Below are 27,024 nucleotides of genomic sequence, written 5' to 3' on the forward strand. Positions count from 1 at the left end.
AAAAGTTCTCATTCTGAGTTGATTGGTTTCTACTTCATTCCCATATAGCTCCAAATTAGCTCCCATAGATTTAATTAAAGTTAGAGGCACAAATCCGCATAAGGCTTTAGGATATAGTTTAGTTATATCCCATTGTTTGTTCATTTCATTTCCCATTGATTGAAAACTGATCATGCTCAGCTTAACTCTGCTTAGCCTCAGTGTGCACATGAAACCACAAGATGTGGTTCATTTTCAAAGAAATTACAATCACCAAATCAGTGTTTACCTTAAAAATCACAGAAACCAGCCAAATTAGGCAGTGATTGGTTTGACCATGCTGAAAAGATGCCGTACTTCTGCTGTTTTCAGCTCGAGAAATCAAAGGATGGGGTGAGACGAGATGAAAAGAAAATGTGGAGAAAATGGATGAAAGTAAAAAAGAGAAGAAGAAAGAGGAGCAGGCAACCTTTGCTTTGTGAATGAGGAGAAAGGAAGTGAAATGTGAGCGATGGAGAGAAAAGAGAAGAGGATGAGGAGGTGGTGTTTATAGAGGTGAGAGGGAGGTGGAGGGACGGGCGCTCACAGGCATGAAAAGACGAGAGAAAAGAGAAAATGGATAGAGAGAGAGAGAGAGAGAGTAGTTACACAGCAGGAGAGTCTGAGTGCTCTCCTCCATCAGAGACTGTTGATTAAAATTTCATTGGCTGAGGCTTGAGGTCGGAGGTGATGCTCTCTCTCTCTTTCTGTGTACAATAAAAGCACAGCGTCCTCTCTCCTTTGCTCCAGTACTCCCTCTCTCATTGGCTAATTACATCTCTTTGTCTAGTGTCTTACTGCTTTTCTACATTTTCTCTTAACTCCAAAACTACTCTCTTTGTTTCGCTCTCATTATTTCTCAACAACTCCTTTAAGGAAAGATTGAAATGTCTAATTTAGTTTCTTTGCTCAGTTTCAGTTTAGTTAACTTGTGCATGGTGGCGATCTGTTGCACTTTACTTTAGAGCAGTAGTTCTTATCAGGACCAACCACCACCACCTCCACATAAGGAATTCTGACCCATATTATTAAATTCTCAGATTTATTCAAGGAAAAATGTTGCAGTTTGGACCTTAGATGAAAAATAACATGACTGAACAAAGAGACAGACGAAACATTTTGAAAATTAGCCGTTGTAAGAGGAAAAATTAGTACAACCAAATAAACAGATGTATGCCTGTAGAGGCGTCTGTACATGATAGACTTCTTGCCATATTAATTTTTCCCTAATGTTTGAAAAATCACTGTAAAAGGGCCTTCTTTGTATGCCCCTATAGTCAATAAACACAATATGTGCCCCCTTTGGTGCAGTCTTAGTGGACATCATTTGAAAATGTGCCCCTTTAAGCGTCTTTTAAAAAGACAAAATTCCACAAAGTGCCCTATTAAGTGGCCTTTTAATGGCTAAAAATAAGACATCCTTCCCTCTTAACTGTGGACAAAGTGGACAAGGTTTGTCTAAGTGCTCTCTTAAGTGCCCTCTAAATGAACAAATTTGTCAAAGTGCCCTCCTGAATGCAATTTAAATGGACAAAATTTGATAAAGTGCCCTCTTAAGTGCCCTTTGAATCAATGAAATTTAACATAGTTCCCTCTTAAGTGCCCTCTAAATGAATAAACTTGTCAAAGTGCCCACTTAAATGCCCTTTAAGTGGACTAAATTTGACATAATGCCCTTTTTAGTGCCCACGAAATAAAGAAATTCCACAAAGAACACCTTCAAGCACCCTCTACATAGACAGAATGTGGCCCTACTAATAAAAACAAAACAAAAGAGCCCTTCTAAGTTCCCTTACAGTGGATAAATTAAAAGAAAAACTCATAAGTAATCTATAAATGGACACAGTTTGACAAATAGGCCTCTTAATTGTCCTCCCTGTGGACTAAATTTGGCTTAGTGCATTCTTAAGTGCCCTCTTATCAGACAATATACAACACAGTGTCTCAAGGTTTCCTTTGAATGGACAGTACATGATAAAGTGCCCTCTCTACTAAGTGTTAAAGTCCCCTACAGGGTTGTCTTGTGGTGGACACAGTGGAGGAAACCCCATGTCTAAGGGAAGAAAATGCAATTTAGTTCTATAAGCTCCTTGGTATAAAGTTAATGTTCCATGCCATCCTCTCTTGTGTTCCTTTGTTAAATCAGTGGTTAAATGGTTCATAATTCCTTGTCAGTTTTACAGAAGTGTAATCAATCAGGTGTAATAATAATAAAACTTTTTAAATGACGGTGCCCCACTTCACACAACAAGTGCCCTTTTAATCATTTTCGCCCCTGTCCCTCAAACATCCTGAGTCTGCCACTGCAGCAACCCACTTTTGGGTGCCGACCCACCATTAGCTCAGTATGTTTGAAGAGAGGTAGTACAGGTACTATTCAATAATAAATGTGGTTGCCACAGAGGAAGTCAGTGAGTTCATCTCCTCCTCTGAGAAACCAGCAGGCATATGAGCACATGGAGCCAAGCTAAGCTAAATACAAGTTGAGTTATACACTAAAGTTCTAAAATTCTCAATAGTTGTTTTTTATGCCATGTACTTCAAATTATATAATGGCCATTATCTTTATCTTAAAGTCACAAATTATTGTCTTATGTGTCCCAGAAATATGCAAATGTCCATGTTAGTGTCTGTTGTAGAAAGTAGAGGAGGCAGACAGCAGTATCACCAGTTCCTACCTGCAGACTTGTGACAGCTTCACACCTCTTCTCGAACACTGACAGCCTTAAAATGTGCTAAATAAAAGAGACAGAGAGCAGAATCACTGCATACCTTTCTTATGATTTTTTAATGATATAAAAAGGATATATTTTAATTTGTGTGTATATTATTTTTTAGGAAAATTTCATATTTTGCCTTTAATTGCAATGCACAACTCACTGGCTAACTTTAGTGTGTGCTTAGGGACTCTGATGTGTAGGTAGGGCATCAAAAATAACCAAATTATCTAGTGTTTTAAATTGATTTTTACAGGTACTGTGTCAAAATTCAAAATTGGACTGTCATGCATTGTCAGCAGAATAACACATAGGCTATGTGCTGAAATAGTGCTAAAACAACCCTAACCTGTACCCACTTTAATCACTGCTCTAAGGAAGCATTTCTACACTTCTTTGGGTTCTGGTCACCTTCGATTGTATTTGTCACTGTTTTGACATTTAGAGGTAAAATAATTAATTGTTTAATTGAAAAGAATCTCTCTTTTATATTCAGTGTTGATGTAATTTAATGTAACTCCAGACTGAGCAGTGTTAATTCCAGATTTTCACACCTGAGAGTCTGAGTGAATCCGGCGATGCCGCCTCGTTCCTCCATCAGGTCTCGTCTCCATTAACCTCTTTTATTATTGAAGCCCCCTCCCCCCTCCCTCCCTGGTCTGTTCAAATCAGAGCCCACAGGACTCGACTCTGTTTGTGCTGCTGGTTTTTCAATTACAGCGGAGCAAGAGGGTACCTGAACGCAGCAGCGACAGCAGACACACAGGTGTTCACACAAACACTGTCGCCTCTGTGGAAACATTGTCGTGTCAGCATCTTTATCCCTGCTGCTGAGGGTGTCATAGGAAACAGATTGATTTTGTGTTTGTGGACATAGTAAGAGAAACCAGGAGCACTGTCTGGCCCTATTCAAAGCTTTGGGCCTTTTACATTGGGGTTCATAATAAGAAATGGAAGTTCTCCCCTGTTTTTAGGTGTCTATTTTGTATTGCTGAACACATTTTTAGAAAATATAAAACGTCTCTGAATCACGATTGTTTTTAGGATACTTGATGGATGATTTGGAACTGCTTTAGCATCCACAGTTACAAATGCAGGGCATTGGGCATAACAGTAACCTGTTGAACCATCTATAGGTAAGTTATGTCTTGAAGTTATGGCATTAAGTCCACACTAAACCTAACGCTGAAACTTGCTATTTCCCTATCAGGCTAAATTGCATTTAACCGACTAGTCTAAAGTGGAGAAAATACGTAGAAAACTGTCAAATTCATCACAGCATCATTGAGTCAAGGGCTATATGATGTGAGCTCTGTATGCTGGGTAGAACGTGGCTAAAGTTAGCAGCTTGCTCTACCAGTCTTTGTTCCTTTTTGCAGATTGGCATCGAGCTTGATGTGGTTACTTATCACTTTGATTGTAGTTCAATAAACTATAATATCATGCTGTCCCTATGACATGATAACTGCTTAGCTTTTCACATAGGCGTCTGGTGAGGTGCCAGGGAAAGCTCTGACAGGAAGGAAGCAGCCATTAAAGGAACCAATCAGTTACAAGTATTTTTAACACAGTGTTTGTTACTGTGCTGCCTCTCATGTCCAAAAAATATGAACAGACTAACGGCTGAAAATAACTTCTGTTAACTGCAGTTAAACCACAAACAGTGCTGAAAGTGGTTACAAAATATAACATTTTATATGTGATTACTAAAGACTACATTCTGGCCTCTACAAAGGCCAAAAATACATATGTATTGCTTTTTGTTGGTTGGACTGGTTTAAGAAACGAATGGTTTCTTCATGTCCATGCTGCAAATTCCACCAATTTTCATGAAAATCAGCCATTTAGTTTTTCCTTAACTGTTTTTAGCACATCCAGTATATTAGTCAGATAAGTGCTTATTCACCATTTTAAGACAGCAACAGCATAAAGGGCCTAAAGATATGATCAATATATGATAGCTGTGTATAAATATAAGGAACATTTCTAAATCTGGTCTAAGTCTTGAATCACTTTCAATGATTAGGATGTACATTTTGCATATAGGGAGTCAAAAGTGATAAAATACCATCAAACTGGAGTTTGCGTATCCAAAAAGTCACTGGGATCCTGTGCCCAAAGAGCACGGTCCAAGGCTCTCAGCAGATTCACAAAAAAATCTTTGTATCAACCAAATCATAGTTAAGTAGATCCCTATAGACATAATATAACAATGAATTGGTGGATTACTGTGTGCTTAAATGGCATGCAACAAATCAAATGATTTGAATTATGGTGAAAGAAGGGATAATGCAGTGATAGTGAACATACATGTAGTCTAGAGACTTGGATGCCATTCCAAGAGCTGATAAAGTACAGTTGGCTATTTATATCTTAGGTTTTGGTGATGTCCTGTGGCTTTCTGGCTGTGTTATCTGAAAAAAGAAGCTTTAAAATCAGTTCAGAAATACTGGTAATGAATGTTTTGGGCTAAATGGGAATGGACTCATATCTCTCTCAAGGGCCTCCAAATTACCAAAAGTGCCCCTGTATGAAAGAATTGGCATAAGGCGTCAAAACAAGTCTTCAAAGTGACAACACAATTCCTAATTCCTACTAGACGGGTAGTTGAAGAGCTTTCAGTTACAAGATATCTTTTACATTTAGTGTTAACTGGTGTTACCTCTGATCCTCTGTTGTAGATCTTCTGATATTGACTCATGCCCTGTGTGAACTTTGCATAGCACTGGTTTTAAAAAAACAATGTAAATATTTAAGCTGTTTCATAAAACATATCACTCAAGCGTCATGTGTACTCCACAATCTATGTCAAAAATACAACATTAGAAGTTCAACTTAAAGTCAGAAAAAGATGCTCAGATTCAGTAAAAGCTTATCCAGGTTTTATCATCGACATGCTTCTTTCTAAAGCCAGTACGGCTAAAGGGATTTTCTTTGCACATGAGTAGTTTTTGAGTCAGAATCACTGTAGAGATGAAACACTGATGCATCAAAGCTGAGCTGTTTCGCTATGATGAACTCTGAGTCCACTAGTTCCCTAAACTTTCGTCATTCATTTTCTCTGTGGCTCTACTTGAAAAACTGATGTGCAGTTTGTTGTACTGAGTCACACACTTAGAAATATAGAAAAGAGCTGGTGTTTGATGATTAAACTATTGTGGTTTGCCCAAATAGTGGGGTGTGAATTTTTACCATTTTGCATCACTTGTTACTAAATAGTTGACAAAATGTGCATCAAGTGCATTTTTTGAGTATTACAGGGCAATTTTGGTGCACCAGTGCACAAGGATAGTGTTCACATTGGCCAAAGGCCACTATGGTGTAGCTACAATACAGAATCAAAGCAGAAATATAAACCAGTTTAACATACAATATGAAATTTACCATCCTTGCACTCCAGTGACGGTAATGCTGCTTAAATGCAGTGAAACATGAATCATACCCACATCAGAAAACCACAGAGAGGTTTTACTGGTACTTAAAGCTTTATAGTGGTTGTGCTGGAAGCAGAGGAAGGTCAAGATGGTCAAAATCCAGCAGAATGATGTTGGCTCATCACTGCAGTTGGCTCTGGAAACGGTGCTGTGTAGGCATGAGGAAACTGGTGTCTTCAAAATGGCAGCCGTCCATCAACGAGGCAGGGTCCAGGCTGCAATAGAGGATAGAACAATATGTACTGTATGCACATGGCTGAACACATTCAGACATATGTTTGTATGCATATGCTTGTATACACTTGGATTGGACTGGTTTTCATTGTTTGGTTTACAGGAAACTGTTGTATTTAAGACCTTGCTATTCAGGGAAGATGTACAGGACAATGTAAACTTACACAAAGAAGAATGGTGTCCCCATTTTTTTGTGAAGATTGTTCTCAACCCTATCCAGCACTTCTTGGATAAAGTTGTACGCCAGCTGGAAGCCATATTTTATCACCAAACATAAGTGTTAGACCTCACTTGTGCTGTTGTCACCGAATAGATCATATCCTTACAACCGGATGCCAAAATCTGATAGAAAAGTGTGAAACTAGTCGAGTTAGGGCTGTTATGGCAGAAGAATATTGTCATAAGTGAAATACTGAGGTATGACTTAATAGGCCAATGCTGCTGTTTGGGTTACAAACCAGGCTTTTTCTTCATGCAGTTTATCTTTTGCCTCATTAAGTTGAAGGTCACTAGAAATTTCTGGAGTATAAAACTTCTTAATTGTGTTTGCTTTTACACTTCTAGAGAATATCTAGTGGTTGAAACCTGGTAGTTTATAGCATTACAGGCAGCAACATTTCTCACTACCTTTAATAAGTCGTATTAATCCAGCTTCCAGTCTCTTTTTACATGAAACATGGGTTGAGAAGCTCAGATGCTGTTATAATATTGTACTGCCACAGTTTAAGGTTTGCATCTCACACCTTCTGCACTGTTGTCGTTTTAATTAAACAGGCAATAATAGTGAAAACCGTAGGGACTGGGTTATAATTGAAGTTAAAACAGCATATTTAATTATGAATACATTTCTTAGCCCAGTGAATTTCAACTGGTTTAGCCTCAGGACCCACTACCACCTCGTTAATGAGAAATCATAACTCCAAATTGTGACAAATTTACATGGCTGAAATTTATAGAATGAAAAATGTTGCAGTTTGAGCCTTGAGCATTTGGCTAACTAACATTATTTAGCCAAATTACAGTATTAGGCTTGCTAACACTTTACATTTAGTAAACAGGGTTGTGCTAGTGAACAGTAGGAGGCTTTAACCAGCAGTATTAGGCAAGTAAAGGCTAACTCACAGCAGTAGGCTAATGAACAGTATCAGGCTAACACCATTAGGCCAGTAAACAATAGGAGCTACATCCAGCAGTGCTAGGCTAGTGAACCATATCAGGCAAACTCAGTAGGCTACCAAACAGTAGTAGGCTAACACTATTAGCAAGTGAACAACAGGAGGCTTTAACCAGCAGAATTTGGCTAGTGAACTGTATTAGGCTAACTCACAGTAGTTGGGTTATGAGCAGGATTTGGCTAACATTATCAGGCCAGTGAACAATAGGAAGCTATATCCAGCAGTAACAGGCTAGCGAACCATTTTAAGCTAACTCAACAGTAGGCTACTGAACAGTAGTAGGCGAACACCATTAGCAAGTGAAGAGTAGGAGGCTATAACCAGAAGAATAAGGCTAGTAAACTGTATTAGGCTAACTCACAGTTGCAGGCCAATGAGCAGGATTAGGTTAACACCAGGCCGGGTGACTGTGCAAGCCATTTAAATGTGTATAATTTCGAGGATTCACATTGAAAAGTGGTGAGGTGCAATTTGGTAAGAATTGACACCATGTGAGGAAGGAGAAAATGATGTTATTACCTCCGACTGTATTCCAGGCGAGTATTGCTGCATCCGGTTTGGTGCTGATGGCAGGATATGCATTTGTAAGTCTATGTGACTTCATACAGAAGCTGCTGTAGTAACTCAAACAGCTCCAGCGTCTTCACACACAAACCACACTTTGTTCTGGAACAAAACACCAAACTCTCTCTGTAGCGCTGATTCCTGCTCAGACATAAAGGAGGCAGTTCGCTTCCAGTGGCACCAGTTTGATGCTGTACACGCTCCCGAGCACGAGACATTACATATTCACACACATCAGTTAAAAGTCATTATGCTTTTCTCTCTCACAAACACAAACACACCCACATCCGCCGTGTACACAACCGCATCAGCAAATTAGCTGAATAAAGAGCCTCTTTTTGCCTTTTGCTTTTGAGTGGCTAATTAGCCATCAGAGCCCGCTGTGCAGAGAGAGCGAGATCCATCAAGAGGTAGAGCTTCAAAGAGCAGTTTATAGAAGCCAAAGCACTTTAATTAGGACCTATTTGTACGAGAAAGTGGAGAGAAAAACATAATTTGAAGCCAAAAGCTGTAAAATGTGGGGGGAAAATAAACACACAGTAATGCACAGGCAGATAAAGAGAGACAGGAACAAACTGAAAGGATTAGACTGGAGGAGATGAAGAGAGGGGAAACTGACTCCAAATACTGGAACATCAGTTTTCTTTGGTATCACTGTCAATGTGAAGATGAATGGCAATGATGTGCAAATCCCATATTTGTTTCATTCAATTGCAGTAACACGGGGATACAAAATCATTAATGCTATTTACAGAGACCTCATATGACATGTCTATATTTGTTGGTTTAAAGGAACATACCACCATTTTCCTATTCTGTTGTTTTTATCTCGTCATCTGAAAGTAAAAGCACTTATGAACATAAATCTCTGCAGATATTAACCAACTTTTTTAGCTATTATATACAGATGCAGATATTATGCCGGCGGTATTGTTCATCCCTGTTAAATTGGTCATATCAGGGTGTCTTATTAATGGGTATTTTTGAAGGTTATTTCATGCCCAGATTGCATTGAGAGGGCTCTTTTTCCCAAATCTGTCCAAACTTGAGTTACAAACAGCAACAGATGCTGAGTTAGCGTGGTAAGCATACATGCAAATACAAGGACAATCATGTTGATTTTTTGTGTGGTTTTGTTTAGGCACCTGGTTATGTTTTGGAAAACATTATAGTGAGAATACCTGCCTTGATCATTTGTTTGATGTGATGTAAAGTTGTGGGTTTTATATTTGAACTCCCTGGTTCTTGGGTAGTGTTAGGTAGACTTCTAGTTTGACTGTTCAACTACATTTCTATCACTTTACCTGAGGTAGTCCTTCTGTCATTAAATCCTCTTGTAAATAACCCAATAACAGCAAACCCTAAAATTAGTTGTACTAAGCTGCTTGCACCAATCACCTATAGCTGTGTTTTGGTGAGAACAGTCTGGGTAGATGTGATGACGGATGAAGTGATTTAACTGCAGGAGAAGTTGTTTCTGTAACAGAGTTCAGCTAGGGATTTGTTCAAAACCAGACGGGGTTTCCAAAAAATCATGTTCCTGGTGGTGAAACTGTGCCTGCTGATGTCAGCCGGGATCTCAGAGTTTCAAAACTGTGCAAAAAGAGAAGACAAGCTCCAGGAGGTTTTGTTGAATCCATCAGACACATACCCAAAGCTGGAGATGGACTGGTGTAGACGCTGTTATCGCTGTTCAGCTTGTTGAGTGTGGGTTTTTTTTTTTTTGTGTGCACCTGACATTTACATCACATGAGTCCCAGCATGAATCTCCTGCTGGCTCAGCCGCTGCTGCTGCTACATCTGTCTGAGGATACATGTCTTAATTTTAAACATGGGATAAGATAAACTTGTAGAAACTCATGAATAAGCATGAGCAGAAAGTTATTTTTAAGTAGGCTATTACCAAGTATGTTAGGCTTATACGGCTGAGAAGAGGAAGCAGAATACCTTTCTGGTTGATACATAGTTTTTTTTTCACCACTTAATCTAACTTTTTGTTTGATTATTGGATGTATTTAGTTCATGCTTAATTACAACCCAAATTCCAAAAAAGTTGGGATGCTGTGTTGAGTGTAGAAGGGCAGAATATGGTGATTTGCAAATGCAGAACATATCAGATGTTGAAACTGAATCATGTTTACCATTTCATGAAAAATATTAACCAATTTTGAATGTGATGGAATCTCTAAAAAGTTGGGACAGGGCCATGTTTACCATTGTATGGCATCCCCTCTTCTTTTTTCTTTTAACAGCAGTCTGTAAACGTCTAGGAAATGAGGATACCAGTCACTGGAGTTTTCAGAGTGGAATGTTGTCCCATTCTTGTAAGATTCTAGCTGCTCAACAATCATGGGTCTTCTTTGCCAGATTTTTCCTTTTATGATACGCCAAATGTTTTCTGTTGTCGAAAGATCTGTACTGCTGACAGGCCAGTTTAGTACCCGGACTGTTCTACCATGAAGTCCTGCTGTTGTGATGAATGCAGTATGTGGTTTAGCATTAGCTTGCAAAAATATGAATGGGAACACATCTAAAACCTCTAACTACTTTTCAGCTTTTCCATTTCCATTCCATTTTGATTCAGTCCATTTAGAATGAGCTTTGGCCCAGAGAGGACTGCATTATTTCTGGATAATGTCCACATATGGCTGAATCTTTGCATGATGCAGCTGTAACCTGGATTTGTGCATGGACCATCTGACTACAGAACAGTTTTACAGTTTGCTTTTGCTCAGAGAAGATGGCAGCTTTCCGCATCATGTCTGCATATGGTACATATGGTTTCCTCAACTTTAACTTGCATTTGTGGAGGGCACAAATTTCTGGAAGTGTTCCTGAGCCTGTGCATTGATTTCCAGTACAGAATCTAGTCTGTGCAGTGCCACCTGAGGGCCCAAAGATCATGAGCATCCAATACTGACTTTCAATCTTGTCCCTAGTTTGCAGAGGTTTCTCCAGATTCTCTGAATCTTTTGAAGACATTATGAACTGTAGATGGTGGGATATTCAAAGTCTTCGCAATTTCACATAAAGGAAGATTTTTCTGAAATTGTTCCACAATTTTACTGTTTTTTGCTGATTGGTGAACCTCTGCTACCTCTGTTTTGTAACTAACTTCAGTCTATGGTCATGGTCACTCTAGAGAGCAGGAAGTGATGTTCGACTGCTGTCATTGATGCTTAAGGGCCATCTTAGCTCCAGCTCTTTGCCTGTTACTAGATTAAACAAAAGTTAGGCATTTCCATCATGGTGAATTCTTTATTGGACTACCATCTTTATTGGGCAAATGCCACGGTTGGGTGGGCTGCTATCACTATTGGGCTATAGCACGACGTTAAAGTGATGCCAGTGCGACTACTTCCAGTCTGCGGTTTTATGTATATCATTGCATTTGCCTCAGCCATAAGTTTGACAAATGACATATATAAAATTTGCTTAACTTCTGGTTTGGAAAATAAAAAAAAACATTTTGTCTAGGAAATATCTGAATGGGCTGAATCAAAGCCTCTCTGATCGTTTCTGCATTTTATTGAACGTAAAACCTTTCTCTATAGAGAGCTGTTGATGTTTCTGATGCTGTTCAGTCGCTCGTTGATGTGGCAATAACCACATGTGAAGTAGATCATTATAGGAAGTGTCACTTCACTGAATCACGTAAATTGCTTAATTTCACTGTTGTCCTAATGGAAATGTGGGTAATGGCAGCATAACTGTGTGTGCATGCAAACACAGACGGAGCATCTCCTGCTGAAACCACTTCAGTGTGTTTGCTGAGCTCTGTCCTCGATGATCTTTTGTCTGTCAAAAGCTCTTAGCGCTTCCATCCAGAGCCCTCTGCTCTCTGCATTCATTATTAATGGACCTCAGCAGGCTCAGAACACACACTCACACAACCATTACACACACATCACGCTGAGAGAGAAACAGGACCTGCACGTCACTGGTAGCTATTTTAGACCAGATATTAAATCAAACGCTCTAAAAATAAAAGGGGAAGAGGCAGTTATTGGAAGAACAGGAGGACGCAGGAGGACGAGATGGCTGTTTCTGATTGTTTTTATGAAAAGTATAACTATGAAATATTCTCACTAATGGATATTTACCATTCTGAGTTTATTGTGTATGTAAAAAAGTACCGAAAAGACATGAAAGTCTTTAAAAAAGAAAGTGGAATAAGGTTGTGACGAGCACAGCATCATACACGTTAAAAGTTGTAATGCTTCTTTTGTGACCTTTTTTGACCTTTGCCTTCAATGCTCCAATACAAATAAAGCAGAACAATGAAACAAGCACCACAGCTGTTGAAATAAGGTGAAACAGGAGAAATGCATACAGATAGTTTTTTTGTAAAGCCATGCACGCCATGGCAAGAGGCATAAACTTTTCAACTGTGCATACAATTTTGTGGTTATTTATGATTTAAATATGTAAGGAACAGCGTGAAGGAATTTCTTCATATTTGACCCAAACATCCACTTGGACCAGCTGTTGAATTAATGAGTTTATCGTGTCTGAAGGTTAAGATCTTTACAAATTTATATTTGGTCCAGTCTTCTGCTTTTTCTCTATCAATCCTCTATCAATAGAAGGACTGACAGCCTCATGTTAGTTGGTTGGTTATTTGATCCATCTGACTCACATGCCATTTGTGTGTGGCATTTTCAAATCAAGCATATGAGTGAGGAAGAAGATACAACAAAGTGTTTTTTTTTTTGTGTTTTGTTTTGTTTTCAGAGAAAATGATATTCTATTGTGATTGTTTCCCAGTGGTTACACTCAAAAACACTACCTGGTTCTACCTGAGGAGTAAACTTGGGCCAGTGCCTGACTGGTATTTTAAAGGTCACTTATTTTACCCCTTTAAGGCAAGCTTAAATTGGTCTCAGAGGTCCCCAAAACATGCCTGTGATGTTTGTTGCTGAAAAACACACCAGTATTGTATTTTTCCCTCTGTTTCAGCCCTGCTCAGAACGAGCTGTTTCTGGGCCAGCTGAACCTGGGGGCGGTGCTAACTCCCCACATGACATCATGAGGGGAAAATGTGAGAACAGCTTGTTTTAGCACAGACTTTCTGAAAGGTGAGAAAGAGAGGGAGGGAGGGAATGAATTTTTCTGGTACTTGAGGGGATTGTGGACAGGCCAGGGGCACATATTTTTATTAGAAAAACCTGATTTTTGCATAATATGTTACCTTTTAAAAAGAAATAGCAGGCATGGTCCAAAAAATGTGCCTAATTTGAAAACAGTCTTAGTTTTTAGCCCAAACTCAAATCAGCTTCACACAACTTCTTCATAGAAATAGCTCATTTAGACTCTACATCTCCAGCAGAGCATGTTAAATCAGGATAAATGAGCTTTTTCTGTTTATCTTATTTGTAACTTTAATGCAGCGTTTCATTCACAATCATAACGAACTGATACAAACTGATTGCTGTTTTCATTAGCGCTTCAGAGCGTCTCCTCTGAACTTCAGCCTCGTCTGGAATCAGACCATGAAGCTCCCTGATTGGCTATTTCTTTCTGCTGCAGACTCTTGGACTCTGTGTGACCCCTGTCCTGGAACCGTTGTGTTCCCGCCATCTCGTAGCGTTGACTTTTTGTCAGCACAGCAGAATTTCTCGCTTCAGTGTCTCATTGTTGTGATGGTGATTCAACAGAAGGGATTTGTGAGCTGAAATGCTGCAGAAGTCGGTCAAATATCAGGATTTTAGAGTAAAAATGAAAATGGATGTGACAGTCTGCCCTTGTGTTTGTGTGAGTTTGGATATGACCTTTCTCCATATGGTGTGGGACCGAGCAGAGGGACAGGAGGTGAGCCTTGCACATGCTATCAGTCTGAGCTGTTAGCCAACACGCACACATACATGCTTCAGGCCCTACATGTCATTGTTACCTGATATTCATGGTGTGTAGGAGAAACAGACCAAGGAGAAGGTCATACGTGTGATGTCAGAGGCGGTGCGTTCGCTGCCAGCCGTGGGTTTGATAGCCGCTCCGCCTCAGGCTCTCTCTACCCTCTGTCCCCCCCGCCGCCCACCTCCCACAATCCTCAGCATCAGTCCAGCCCCCACCAGGAGACACACAGACCTTTCTATTTTGGATTTCTAGTCCAAGTGGAAACAATGCTCCAGTATGCTGCCAGAAATCACAAACAGAGTACTTACTGTATCAAAGAGCGCTAATATTCATGGTTATTATGAATAATGTATATCAGACAAACAGTACCGCAGCAGAATTGTAATTTTAGGGAGTCCTGCAACAGCCAAAATCCTTCAGGAGAAAAACCTAATTTCCAGTGATATTAATGAAACAGAAAAGCTGCATAAATTATTTCAAAGTCCTCTGGGTGACCTTAACATCCTCCTGGTATTTTGAATCTGAAGCAGTGTAAATTAAAATGCAAATCAAAGTAAGTTAGGGACAATATTATTGGTTTAACCAAGATTAATTTTAAACTATGAAAGCAAGAAGGGATGAAAAAAGGTAGTTCTATTTATCTCAAATCTGATGATATTAAAATGTCACTTCAAGGATTCCATAAAAAACAATACAATGCATGTAAAGAGGAAATGTTCATGAAAATAAATGTCAGGTTTAATTGGTGCAGTTTTGATCATCATTTTAGTAAAAATTTATGGAAAAACTTTATGATAATTAAACACTATTCTAGCTACAACATGTAGAATTGATTGAAATGACTCTTCCTATGTAACCTGTGTTTTTTCTTAAAGGCTAAAATGATGATGAAATATTTTCAACAGTATGAGGAAGGAAGACAATGGATGGATGCATGGATGGATGGATGGATGGAGATGGATGAAGCTATAAGAACTGTAGTAAAAATCAGCATATGTGTATTTTTAAAGTTATTTCTGCTAAGTCAAACGCATTATAACCACTTAGAATATGTAAACGATCTCAATACTATGATGATAAAGTGTTTAAGTTCCTCTGTTTGCATTTTTTTGCATTTCTGTTTTTTTTTTTCATTTCTAACATTTAGCCATTATAATATTCATCAAAAGAAAAGACTTTTAGTACCTGTTTCTCTTCTAAAGTGTGTGCAGTAGTTCCACCCGTATACCAGTTTAAAATGCTGACCCATCATGACTGCAAGTGCAGACGCTATTATCACCCTCTGCATGTGACCTGACACTGTTGAAGGTTTGCCCTCATTATTGTGTATTGCACGGGCTGCTTCACTGCACAAAGCATGCTGGGATACAACATGGACCAGGCTGGCAGTGCCACTTTGGCCATGTTTTCTTTCTCATTAGGCCATAATATTCCTTTTTAAGAAAGTGGAGTAAACAAAGGTTATGGAAATTCAGCTTGTAGAGTGCTGGGTTTATTGAAAAGCCTCTTCAGTTAAAGATAAGACACTATTACTATGACTTGCAGCTACTGTAGTATGGTACTTGTTGTAGTTCCACTCCAGATAACCTGACGTTTGTTTCATTATCTCTGTGGAATTGGTTTCTAGCAACAATTATTTATTAGCCTCCTTCTTGACTTCATATTGTATTAAACATAGCAGCTACTGAAAGGAGTGCCAATTCTAATAAATCACAGCAACAATCTGGACAAAAGGCTAACCAGAAGGTTTCCCTCTCAGCGCTCATATCAGCTCTGCTAAAGACATTGTAACTTGGCGACATCTTTGCTTTTGTACGTACATGAGTCTCTTTTTTTAGTTTCCTCATGAAGCAGTGTAACCCCTGAAGAAATAACTTTGATTTATGTTCAAATGCAAATGAGCATCCTTAGGAAAAAAGACATTCTTTTAAAGAGGAGAAGAAAGGCAGAGAAGGAGAGAGAGGGAGTGAAGTTCAGCTTATCATCAGTCAACAGATGTTCAGACTAAATGCGTTGGTTTGTCTGTCTCGTCGCTGAGGCTGAGCGGAGCGAAGCTCCAGCGCTGGCCCGTCTGAATGAACCAAGTCAACCAGCTGCAGCTCAGAAAAAAATTCTATAGTGGCGGTAATTTGCTCCGATGGCAGAGGTGGAAAGAGCCAGGGGATCAGGATGAGAAGCGTCTGCTGCCAGAGGCCATTGGCCAAACAGAGGAAATTCATTTTCAGAGTGGATACAGTATGAGCTCAATTCTGCAGGACGCTGCAGGAGCCAGGTAGCCTGCAAAGAAAGCGCTGAGTGCACAGTTATGGAGCTGTGGCCTTTCCTCCTCTCTATACACAAAAACAAACATCACAGAAATGATCGCACTGAAGGATTTGGGTGCTACATCATAGAGCTGAAGGATTGGTTTTTAAATCTATAGCTCTTCAAGCAACAACAGATACACCTGTCTTGTTTTCCCCGCTGGATAAGGAACAGGAATTCAATAAAACAAGTGTTGCAGGTGTTTTAGATCAAAGCAGGAGCCAGATTGAGTAAACTGGGCCATGTAGACCTCAGAAGTGCAGTTTGTAGTTCTAGCAGGAGGATTCAGGCAGAAGAAGAAACTGAAAAATAAGGAGAGGAGAGGTAGTGCCTTTTAAGCCAAAGATTGGTGACACAATAAGACTGTTTTAGAAGATTACAGATGTGAGAACTTAATCACTGCAGCTCAGATCAGGCCAGCTGATGTAGTTGCTTTCAGTTCAGTTTGTCACGTCATCAACAGCTGGTTTTAGAACGTGGACTTATCATGTGTTGTAACAGCAAAACAGGAGACTGGTCATACCAGCTACAACATCGTAATGTAATTTTAGACACTTTGGTCCAAGGTAACATACATCTGGGACAGTTTCAGTCATTAATGTTTGCTCTGCTTATCAGAGGCAACACCAGTTCCTCTTTACTAGGATACTGCTCCAAGAAAAACTGGGAAAAAATGACAAAAGAAGGGATGTCTTTACTTAAACTGTTGTGTCAAATCACTCATGGAAAGCCCAGAAGAATGCTCAAAAGCATAATTGCATTCTTAGCTAGTAACTGAGTACCACCGTCCTCCTTCATTACATACGCTTCAGGTTATGCTGCTACAAGACAGAAAAGTAGAAGTAGAAAGTGAAGCACAGAGAGTTGTTTCTCTTTGTGCTGTGCACCTTCACTTACTGGCCTCAGGATATCATTTGATTACAGTTTCCAAGCCAACGATTTAAGCGATATCACAATGCATCAAAGTGGGTTTCAGCCTCAATGAGAAACTGAGAGTTATCTTCTAATTGCATTTCATTAAATAAAAATAATATTAGACTTAATACCTGACACGCCAAATAGACTGTGTTTAATATCCATTGCATGGGTATATTTTACATTCATCTGAGAAAGCTCCCATTCAAAGTGTTTGGTAAGGACAGGACTTTTCAAAACATTCTCAGAAGGTGATTGGTCGAACGACCTATCTGTTACAGTCATTGCTGGTCAATCAGAGTGAAAAGACAAAATGAGGTTGTAGGGAAGCACAGCTCTGGTAGGTATGTGACACTATAGTTTATGAATGGTGTTGGTGGATAAAACTCATGCTAAGGCTGGTAGGGAGGAAGTGTGAAAATATCTTCTACAGAGATAAAAGCTTTCAGTGTGGCTCTTTGCTCTTGTTTAAATGAATGAATGTGACCCAGTACTGATTAAACTGCCGCTTTACTATAGCTGCATCCAAGCTAATTGCTACACTGGTGGTAGCTATTGCGATCAGCTTTCAGAACAACTAAACCATCGAGAGCAAAAACATCTTTTTTATCATGAAAAGTTTTTTTGCTCTTTATTTCATAAAGAAATGTGGTCCAGTTCTGATAAACCTGCCATACTATACATCCAAGCTAATCCCTACACTGGTGGCAGCCATTGCTATCGTCTTCCAATACAATAAAATCCCGTCCTTAGCTACAGCCTTGTTCTCCTCAAATGACACTGATTGGTCAGGTTTGATTTCAGACGGGGCACTATTGTTCCAAATTGGAGTTTTGCAAGATGGATTTGCCTGATGACAGATGTGGAGCCTGGCCAATCCATCTGCTTTGCAAAGTTAACTGTCCTCTTATTTCAAGTAAAAGGTTTGCATTAAAAGGTTGTTTTTTTTAATAAAAGTTTCAGTTAAAACCTTAAAATAAGAATCATTTAATAATCATTTTGAATAAAAAATATTACAAATCCCTGGCATCAGGCCAGATCCTTGTACCTCCAGTTATAATTTATTTTTTCATAAGCTATTGCTATGCAGACCCTTTGCATCTGTCAGTGGGTTTTAACCAATTTTGAAGCAATAAAAAGTGTCAAAAAGATGCCTAGGAAGACTTCTGAGTCATATGATATGATATAACTTTAAGGGAGCATTGTTAGGAGGTGTTTGATTGTGATTGTGTTCAGTCAGTCAAATTGGGCTCTACTTTTTTTTTTATATCATCATAGGTACATCTGCTTCACAGTGTTGCACAGTGGCCCATCGCAAGGTTCAGTTTGTCTTAAATTGTTGGTCTGAAAAGGGCTTTAGAATTAGAAAGTAGGTCAGTAACCTGAAGGTGTTCAGCTCAGATCCACTGAGGTAATGTGGCTGATGCCCTTGACCAAAAGAGGCCACTGCACCAACAACTGTGGTGATTCTTCCCTGCTGCCAAAGCCTGGCATGCTGGCAAGCTGCCAAAAAATAGCACAGATGTCTTAGTTATCTCAGGATAAAGGTTGAAACAACAATCACTGATTTCCACACGCATTCTCCCTCCTTTCTCTCCATATATCTCTCTTCCTTCACCCTCATTCCTCTGTTTGACTTTCCCTCCATCATCCCGCTCTCCTTCCTTCCTCCACCTTGTGATATAACTTCCATGGCTGGTTGATTTGGGTGAGCTGAGGGAAACAGGCAAGGCTTCCACAGTTCAGGGCTCCAGAGAGCTCGCCCAGGCAGCAGCAATCAATCACAGACTAAATCCTTCTTCTCTCAGGACCGCCGTGTGCCAGGTGGCATGGTCAACAGCTGCGGAGAAATATAGAGCCTGCAGTCAGTATCTGGATTTAAATACACACGTACACAGGGTGTACAGAAGTGACAGGTTTGGTGGAAAAAAACTGAACAAACCAGCAATAAAAGATTCTCCTTGAATTGCTGGCTGAATGAGTTGTTTCGTCCATCTGTTGACAATCAATGTTTTTACTCAAACGACTGGTGGATAATTGTTCTTCAGAGCTTTGATACTTGTCCCACTTCCTACAATTGTGTTACTCTTAGTATGGCCACAGTCTTTCTCTCCGTAAGCATTCCCTGTTGTGTTTCCACCTGTATATGGGCAGCTATAGAGTTGTTAAGTAGTTGCCCAGTCTGTTTTATGTCTCGCCAATCCACAAGTAACAGGTGCTGCTGGCAAAGATACACACAAGTGGGCCGACAGACTTTAAAAGGAACTGATGAATGTAAACCAACAGGTTTCTAGTTTTGAAAAAGCAGCTTTGTAAAACTTTATAAAGGAAGGAAATGCATTCATTAGAACTCAAGGATACAATGCAAGAGAAAGCCTTCCAATTAAGTAAGTAGGGTTGTCTTAACTTTGCCAGACCTTTTTCAAAGATGGTGCAGATCAGAGGATGATTGATGTTGATCATGTTGGAAGGCCCCATTTGGATGGAATAAACCGATAGTGTCAAGGTTAAAATCAAGACCTTGTTATGGTGGTCAATAACTGTACTAGGATGTGCAAAATCATCAAGAAAAGAATGGTGCCGGTAGCCTGGAGGTTATGAACATTCAAGAGCTTAGATCAGACCCAAAACTTTCAGCCAACCCTACCTTAGCCTTTGCATGTTGTCGTGTAGCCTGACATTTTTTAATGTTAGCTGATATATTGAAGTTTAAACTACAATTCTGTGTTGTTTTATTGACAGATATCAGTTCAAATAAGATCTGAATGAGCACAACGTTGAGGCCTGTATTACAGACGTGGCCGATTTCTTGTTTAGGATCAAAACGCAACAAGGCTGAGAAGCTGATGATCGGATCTGTAGTCTGTTAACAGAGGCTACAGTCTGCATTGTTTTTCACTCTCCCTTCATAGGAAAAATAAGTTGCATTAGAACAAATGATCAATAGAAGTATTTGCTTCTTATTTCTTTAACTGTATGTCACTGCATGCCTCCTTTATTCGTTCCCTAGTGCAGGGGTTCTCAAACTTTTCAACCCATGACCCCCAAAATAAACATGCCAGATACCGGTGACCCCCGCTGTTCCTGAGGATGGTTAAAGCATAGTTGAACAAAGCTATGCACACTCAAGTTTAGTTGTTTGCAGACTTATATCTGAAAGATTTTTTAACATTACTTTGTTTTCAGCATAAATCTCAACAAATTACCAAGTTTTTATTTCACATTTAACTAATTGTATGTATATATGTTTAGAACAGAGTTAAAATATACATGTTGAAATCATTTTGAAATATTCTTTGGTGTTTGGAAGGCATCTGGCGGACCCTTTTCAGTGTCTCGTCCTGACCCCACATTGAGAGGGCTTCGCCCCATTATTTCACTGTGTGTTTGCTGAGAGATGCAGGTTAACAGCTCCACTTTTTATCAGCTTTTCCTCCCCATTATGTCAAAAACATATTCAAAGTAAACAGTGATATTATAGTTGGTAAATCAGCTGCATAAGTTTACTTTTTATTAAAAGGGGGGCTTGTCCAAGGCCTGGCAGTGCATCTCTTGTGATTTGTGCAGTGGTTCTGCACTGAGGGAAGTTGTTCTGAGTTTATTGCAAGAAAACTAAACAAAAACTCAAAATCCAGGGAAGAAATACAGTTATGCTGCAGGATGTCTTTGACTCCCAGCCCAGCCTGGGCCCTTAATGAGGAATTCGTCTCTCTATACCCAGTTTCGAACTCTATCTAATGTCCTCTCCATAATAAAGGCATTAAAACAAAAAATATAAAAGGCAGGGAACTTATTTCTATGCATGCATGTGCACTGCTTTGCATCTACCTGTTGTTTCTGTATTTCTATCCTGTTTGCAACTCTCGAGTGATCTCGTCATTCTCCTGTGATGTTGTAATCCTGTGATTCCAGCTCCTTTGACTGCTCTGCTGTCCTACATTGCATCAATGCTACAGTAGGGCATGGTGTGCACAGTCTGAGCAAAGCAGTGGAGTACATATTTTAGGTACATGGATACAATGAGAAATAAAGGTGTGATGTTCCTGGACTCAGTGCATTGCAATTTACAAGTCAGAGTTGAGCACAACTGAGTCCTTCGATGCCTAAGAGTTGATGGGTATCAGTTTCCTATAGAGACATGTTGAGGAGAATCGGGGCAGCAGATTTTCACTTCACTGAGTTCAAAATATGACTAAAAACTGATAACAAAGTCAACAATACCAGAATTGTTAAAGTAGTGCTCCAAGCCTCTGCGGGGCATCATTGTTCAGGATGACCTGATCCCAATAGAGACAAAACATCATGCATGAGTAAACTCTGTTCATACAGTTGCAGAGTGTATTTCTGTCTAACTTTTGGCTCTCTGTGCTTCTGTTTCTTGCAGACATGTCTAGAGCTGGAGCGGTATCTACAAACGGAGCCCAAGCGACTCTCAGAACTCTTTGATGAGGAGCTGGACTGCCTTTTAACGCCAGCCTTCATGCAGGGTGGTGACAGTGACGAGGACCTGATGGATCCCCTCCTCCCCAGCCTCCCTGACCAACCCAGCCCGCCTCCACTCCTGGTAACGCTTCCCAAGGTTCAGGCCAAAATCCTCCACGTGCCCAACCCCAGCAAGACCCAGTCAGAGGCAGGGACCGAACCCCTCATGACAAAAGATCACGTCCTCGCAGGAGTCAGTGCCGCACAGCTTAGCGCAGCTGTTACATCCCTAACACCGCCATCGTCACCGGAGCTAGGCCGCCACCTCATCAAACCCACGCAAACACTGACTGCGACAGCAGACGGCACACTAACGCTCAAACTTGTGGCGAAGAAGGTCGGGTTAGGGGCGGCGAAACTGGTGGCAGCGCGAGCGTTACCGTCACCGCCGAGCCGAGGAGGAGCCCTCAGTGACAGCGAGCAGGGAGGAGGAGGAAGTCTGGGAGGAGACATACCGGAGAACAAGAAGAGAGTCCACCGGTGCCAGTTCAACGGCTGCAGGAAGGTTTACACCAAGAGCTCCCATCTGAAGGCACATCAGAGGACTCACACAGGTAAGATCCCCTAAACGATGGTTCATTTTTTCCAAATTTAGAGCGTCACCATTCCAGAACGTTTAACTTTGAGACAGTACTCGTACCTTCTTTTGCCATGGCAATAAGTAAACTGAGCACTATAAGGTGGTTATCTTGATATCCAACTTATTCATTAGGAAGAGTCACTGAACACATGACACACTTTATCTCATAATTCTAGCTACAATAACTCAGATTTTGCCCCATTATAATGTATACACTTTCAACTGTTTTTTTCTAATAAATTACCGAAGAAGACAAGCATGCAGCGATTCAGCTCCCCGTCTTTATCGTTGATTTTTGATTTAGGTAATTCAGAGACTGTCAGCCTTTTTGAAGTGATGTACTTACAGTTAACAAACAGATCGGCACTTGGAAACAGAGACACCAGATGATATTGCTGTCTGCCTTTTCTGCTCTATCTGTTTACAACAGACACTAATGTAAAGGTGTGAACTGTGTCAGATTCTACAATGGCAGAATGAAACTGCTGTGTTTGCTGACCAGTGAATAAAACCAGAGTGGTTTAGTGGCTGTTATGAAAGGAAGAGCAAAGAGACACCAAGTAGGAAGGACAAGGCGTGACTTTGGCAACAATCAAAGAAAATCATGCTCTTTCCTGCATGTTTGTGAGGAGGTGTTGACTGGGTTTTTGTTTTTTTTAAAGCAGTGGTTCCCAGCCTTTTTTCCTACTTGTATCTAAGAAAGTTCAAGCCCCCCCAGGACTGACATGAAAAAAATTGTGTTACATTCTGGTCAAAATTAACATTAATTTCAATTCCTATGCTGTTAAATCCAAACAAAATAGCCATAAACACAAATGGTCTTACCCAAAGATCACTGCATGAGTTATCTGGATGTGTTCATGATTGTAGTTAATATGTGCAAATCTTATTTTAACAACCTCAGAGCAGACAAAGCTTTGTGCCATCACACAACATCACATTGGATGAGATACATCTGTACGTTTGCATTACATAGGGACTTTTCTGTTCACTGAAAAAAAAAATGCATGCTATTTTGTTTATTTTGTATTGAAAATCATTAAAGTATCACAAATTTTTTATCAAACTTAGTGTGAGAGAAGTGATATTGAAATGTTGTGCTTTTTCAATTTTAATTCAGTTTTAACAGACGGTCTGATTTGGTTCAGTGCAGTTTGGCACAGTAAACCCTGATCATGCTTGTGTTTCCACAGCTGACGTCTGTCCAGGTTAGGGCTGGGTATCAAAGGGTTTTTTTTTTTTCCAATGTCATAAATGATTTGCAGATTATTTTTAAAAGATGCTAGCAGAACAGGGGATGAGAAAATGAAAACAGTCCTTTATGTAAGAAGTTCACACAAAATGTATAAACTGGGATTGTGTCAGAGACCAACAGTAAGGTGTCAATGTGTCTGTTAATGTGATTATTTACTAGGTAGGAAAATGCGAGCAGAGCAGAGACAATACTCCAGAACGAAAACCATTTGAAGACGTTGGGGTGGCAGGGAATCACACTGGGGTAGCAGAGTATCAAAAATAAGTATCAATATCTGCATTGTAATTCAGTCTAGTTGGTATCACATGTGTAAATACTGGTAACATGTCGGTACTGGATTTCAATACTTAACCCTAGTCTAGGTTCAACCTAGCTCAGCTCAACCTAGATCATTTGGCTCAGCTAAGTAATAAGAGCAGCTCTTTTAGCTCCTGAATAGTTATTCATTCTGTTCCAGTTTGGCTTTTTAAATGTGGATCAAATAACAACAAAACTTAAAAAAAGGACAGTGGCTCTCAAGCAGGAGCCAGCTCTCGTCTTTCATATAAAACAGCTGGCTCATAGAAGCAGCACAATCACAAATAAGACATCATTTCTCAGTTGCCAATCCCACAAGGTTTCATAATAGATCAGTGCTTTCATTACAAGCATGGTTATTATAAAACAAGGGAGAAAAGCTGCTAAAGAGGTGCAGCCAGCCTTCAGGTATTCTTCACTTCCTGCCCTCAGTCTGACTTTTGCAAGCCATCAGGATCATGTGACTGCAGTCCAGCTTTTTTAACTTTATACTGATGTGCAAGACAACATGCAATGAAATTTCGATGCCACCCCTTGAGAATTAATTACTAAAAAATTTGAAACGATTTAGGAAATAGCTAACATTTAAAGCAGCTTTCACAGTGGATAGAGTAGGAAATTTAAGTAGCGACTGAGGAATGACATGCAAGAAAGGGGCCAAGAGTAAGAGTCAAACCCAGGCTACCCACTTCCAGGACCGCTGTCTCTGTAAATGGGTCACATGACCTAAATGTGAGGCCATCTACTGCCTCCCTCTTTTAAAAGTATTATTATTTCCATGACAGTCAGATTCAAAGCATGACACCATAAAAATGTTCAATCTGCATTAAAGTAGAGCTCAAAAATGGCTGTAGTTCTCCCAACTTTGAGGACAATGCAGCAGAATAAATACAGACGAGGCAACCAAGCAGTTTTATAGCTAAACATTTTTGGATGTCCGGTTGAATCACAAGACCTCAGTCCAACTGATTGTGTGTTTTGCTGCCAAAGACCAGACTGCAGGCAAATGAGCAGCCTTGAAATAAAAGCAGAGCTGGCTGCAGTGCACGCCTGGCAAAGCATCAACACGAAAGATACTAATCGTCTGATGATGTCTGGGAAATCTGGCATCATGAATATAAAATGATGACCTTGTTCAAGTTCAAACAGCTTGTCCAGTAACTTTCAGTCCGCTAGAATAAGGTGACCATAAATGAGAGTGACTAAAACTCCTCCACTGTCGACACAAGCTCGTCCATTTTTGCTGATGTGATTGGGTTCAGAGCCAACACAGTTAAGAATGACAACGTCTTCAGACACTTCCCCCCCGTTGAATGAGAATGTATCAACTTTTGTCCTGTACTTACACCTTAGGCCTTGAGAAAAGCACAAAACCGAGCCCATGTACCCAAAAGATCTTTAAATTTTTGGTTGACTTGGTTGAGTTTCAGGAGAAAATGGCATAGACAACATCTCAGACTTCATTTTTCTTCATTAGAGATTAGGACCTTCCCCTCCCTCTCCTGCTTCTCTGTCGATCCTCCAGCTTTATTAATTTCCTTGTGAGCCTTGATTCCAGCTCAGTGCCAAAAAACCTTGCCTCAATAATTGCCTGATGATTGATAGAGTGGTAGTAAATGACATTGCGAATTCAGCTGTGTCCAACCGACTCTGACACGCAGCTTTGCCTGCTAACTACAGCTGCCCTCTTACTGACCCTCAGATAGACCACACACCAGGCTAATGTGTCCAGGGGCCATTTGCTGTGAGCTTTCCAAAGTGTTAGTGCGTGTAGAGTGAGGCTAAAGAATAAGACGTATACAGTAAGTGGGAACAAATTTGACAAATACAGATTATGTAGTGATGATTTGCCTCAGTTTAAAGAGTAATAGCTTAAGAGTTATTGCTTATAGGACATGGGAAAAGGAAATTGAACCAAGTAAAGAGAGATTTTTTTGCCATCAGTCCATGAATAAACGATTTTAAACAGCTTTGTTTGACATCCGTTTATATATACATCGTCCATAATGCATATCCTCTGCAGGGTTGCTTTCATTGAGCAGTAGCTGGAGTATATTATGGATTGGTCACCAGTCAGTCAAAAGGCTGATAGACACAAACAGGTGGCTACACTTACACTTACGGGCAATTTAGAGACACAATTTAACCCCCTGTTACGTTGCCTTTCATGCCAATTAATGCCACTTTTCAGCAATTTTTCCACTTCTTAAACCCTTACCAACACTTTTCTGCACATTTTTGCCTCATTAACCCTTTTTTTGCTGTATTTCAATCCTATGTAACTACATTTCCTGCCTAGTTTTGCCATTCTGATCACATTTTTGCCATTTTAACCCTTTTGTCATGTTTGAATCCTATGTCACCACATTTTCTGCCCAGCTATTTTGCCACTTTTCAACCCCTTTTGTACACTATTTCTGCATTTTTTGCACCTATTAATCATTTTATACCATTTTTAACTCACATTTCATCATCTCTTATCCATTTAACAACTTTAAAGCCATTTTTGCCATTTAAACCTTTTTTTCACCATTTTTAATCATATTTCACCACCGTTTCTGCCCATTATATCTGCTATTTTAACCCTTCCCAACACTTTTTCTGCAAATTTCACCACCTGCCCTGCCCGTTTTTGCCACTTTCTACCTGTTGTTGCCTCTGTCAACCCATTTTTGCCATGTAAACCTTTTTTTTCAGCATCTTTCAACCATATTTCCTGACCATTTTTGCCTATTATAGCCACATTTTTGCCATTTTTTTGCTCCTGTAAACCTTCCCAACAACTTTTCTGCATATTTCACCACCTGTTCTGCCATTTTTGCCACTTTCTACCTGTTGCTGCCTCTGTCTTCAACATGTTGAAGAAAGCTATATACTAAGGCAATCATAAATATTACAGGTATTTGTCACTTTGACAATAGTGTTTTTATCAGATATGGTTATCACAGCTTAACTTTAAACTTGACCATGATTTTGCTGATCTCTATGGCCCCCACATTTTGCTTGATACCAGAAAGCTCTCCCTTTTATCCCCCCTTATAGGCAGCCTTACTCACAGAAATGTGACATTAATGTGCCATGTATTCACAGAAAACTGAGTACTGCTGTCTGGTGTGTTGCCTTGTGTTATCTGCCTCCTGTCATTTTCAGTGCAAGCTAAACTCATATGACACCTCAGCACAGCTTTAAACTG

General features: G+C 39.9%; 1 protein-coding gene across 1 annotated transcript in view; it reads left to right on the plus strand.

Annotated features, from left to right (window-relative positions):
- The window catches only part of klf7b (Kruppel-like factor 7b), a 116,922-nt gene that overhangs the window by 53,415 nt on the left and 36,483 nt on the right, over positions 1 to 27,024 (plus strand). Inside the window, exon 2 of the mRNA XM_041807756.1 lies at positions 21,602 to 22,253. Coding sequence (XP_041663690.1) covers positions 21,602 to 22,253 — 652 coding nt within the window. The remainder of the gene's footprint in view (positions 1 to 21,601; positions 22,254 to 27,024) is intronic.

Source organism: Cheilinus undulatus, linkage group 15 (assembly GCF_018320785.1).
Source record: "Cheilinus undulatus linkage group 15, ASM1832078v1, whole genome shotgun sequence".
Taxonomy (NCBI): domain Eukaryota; kingdom Metazoa; phylum Chordata; class Actinopteri; order Labriformes; family Labridae; genus Cheilinus; species Cheilinus undulatus.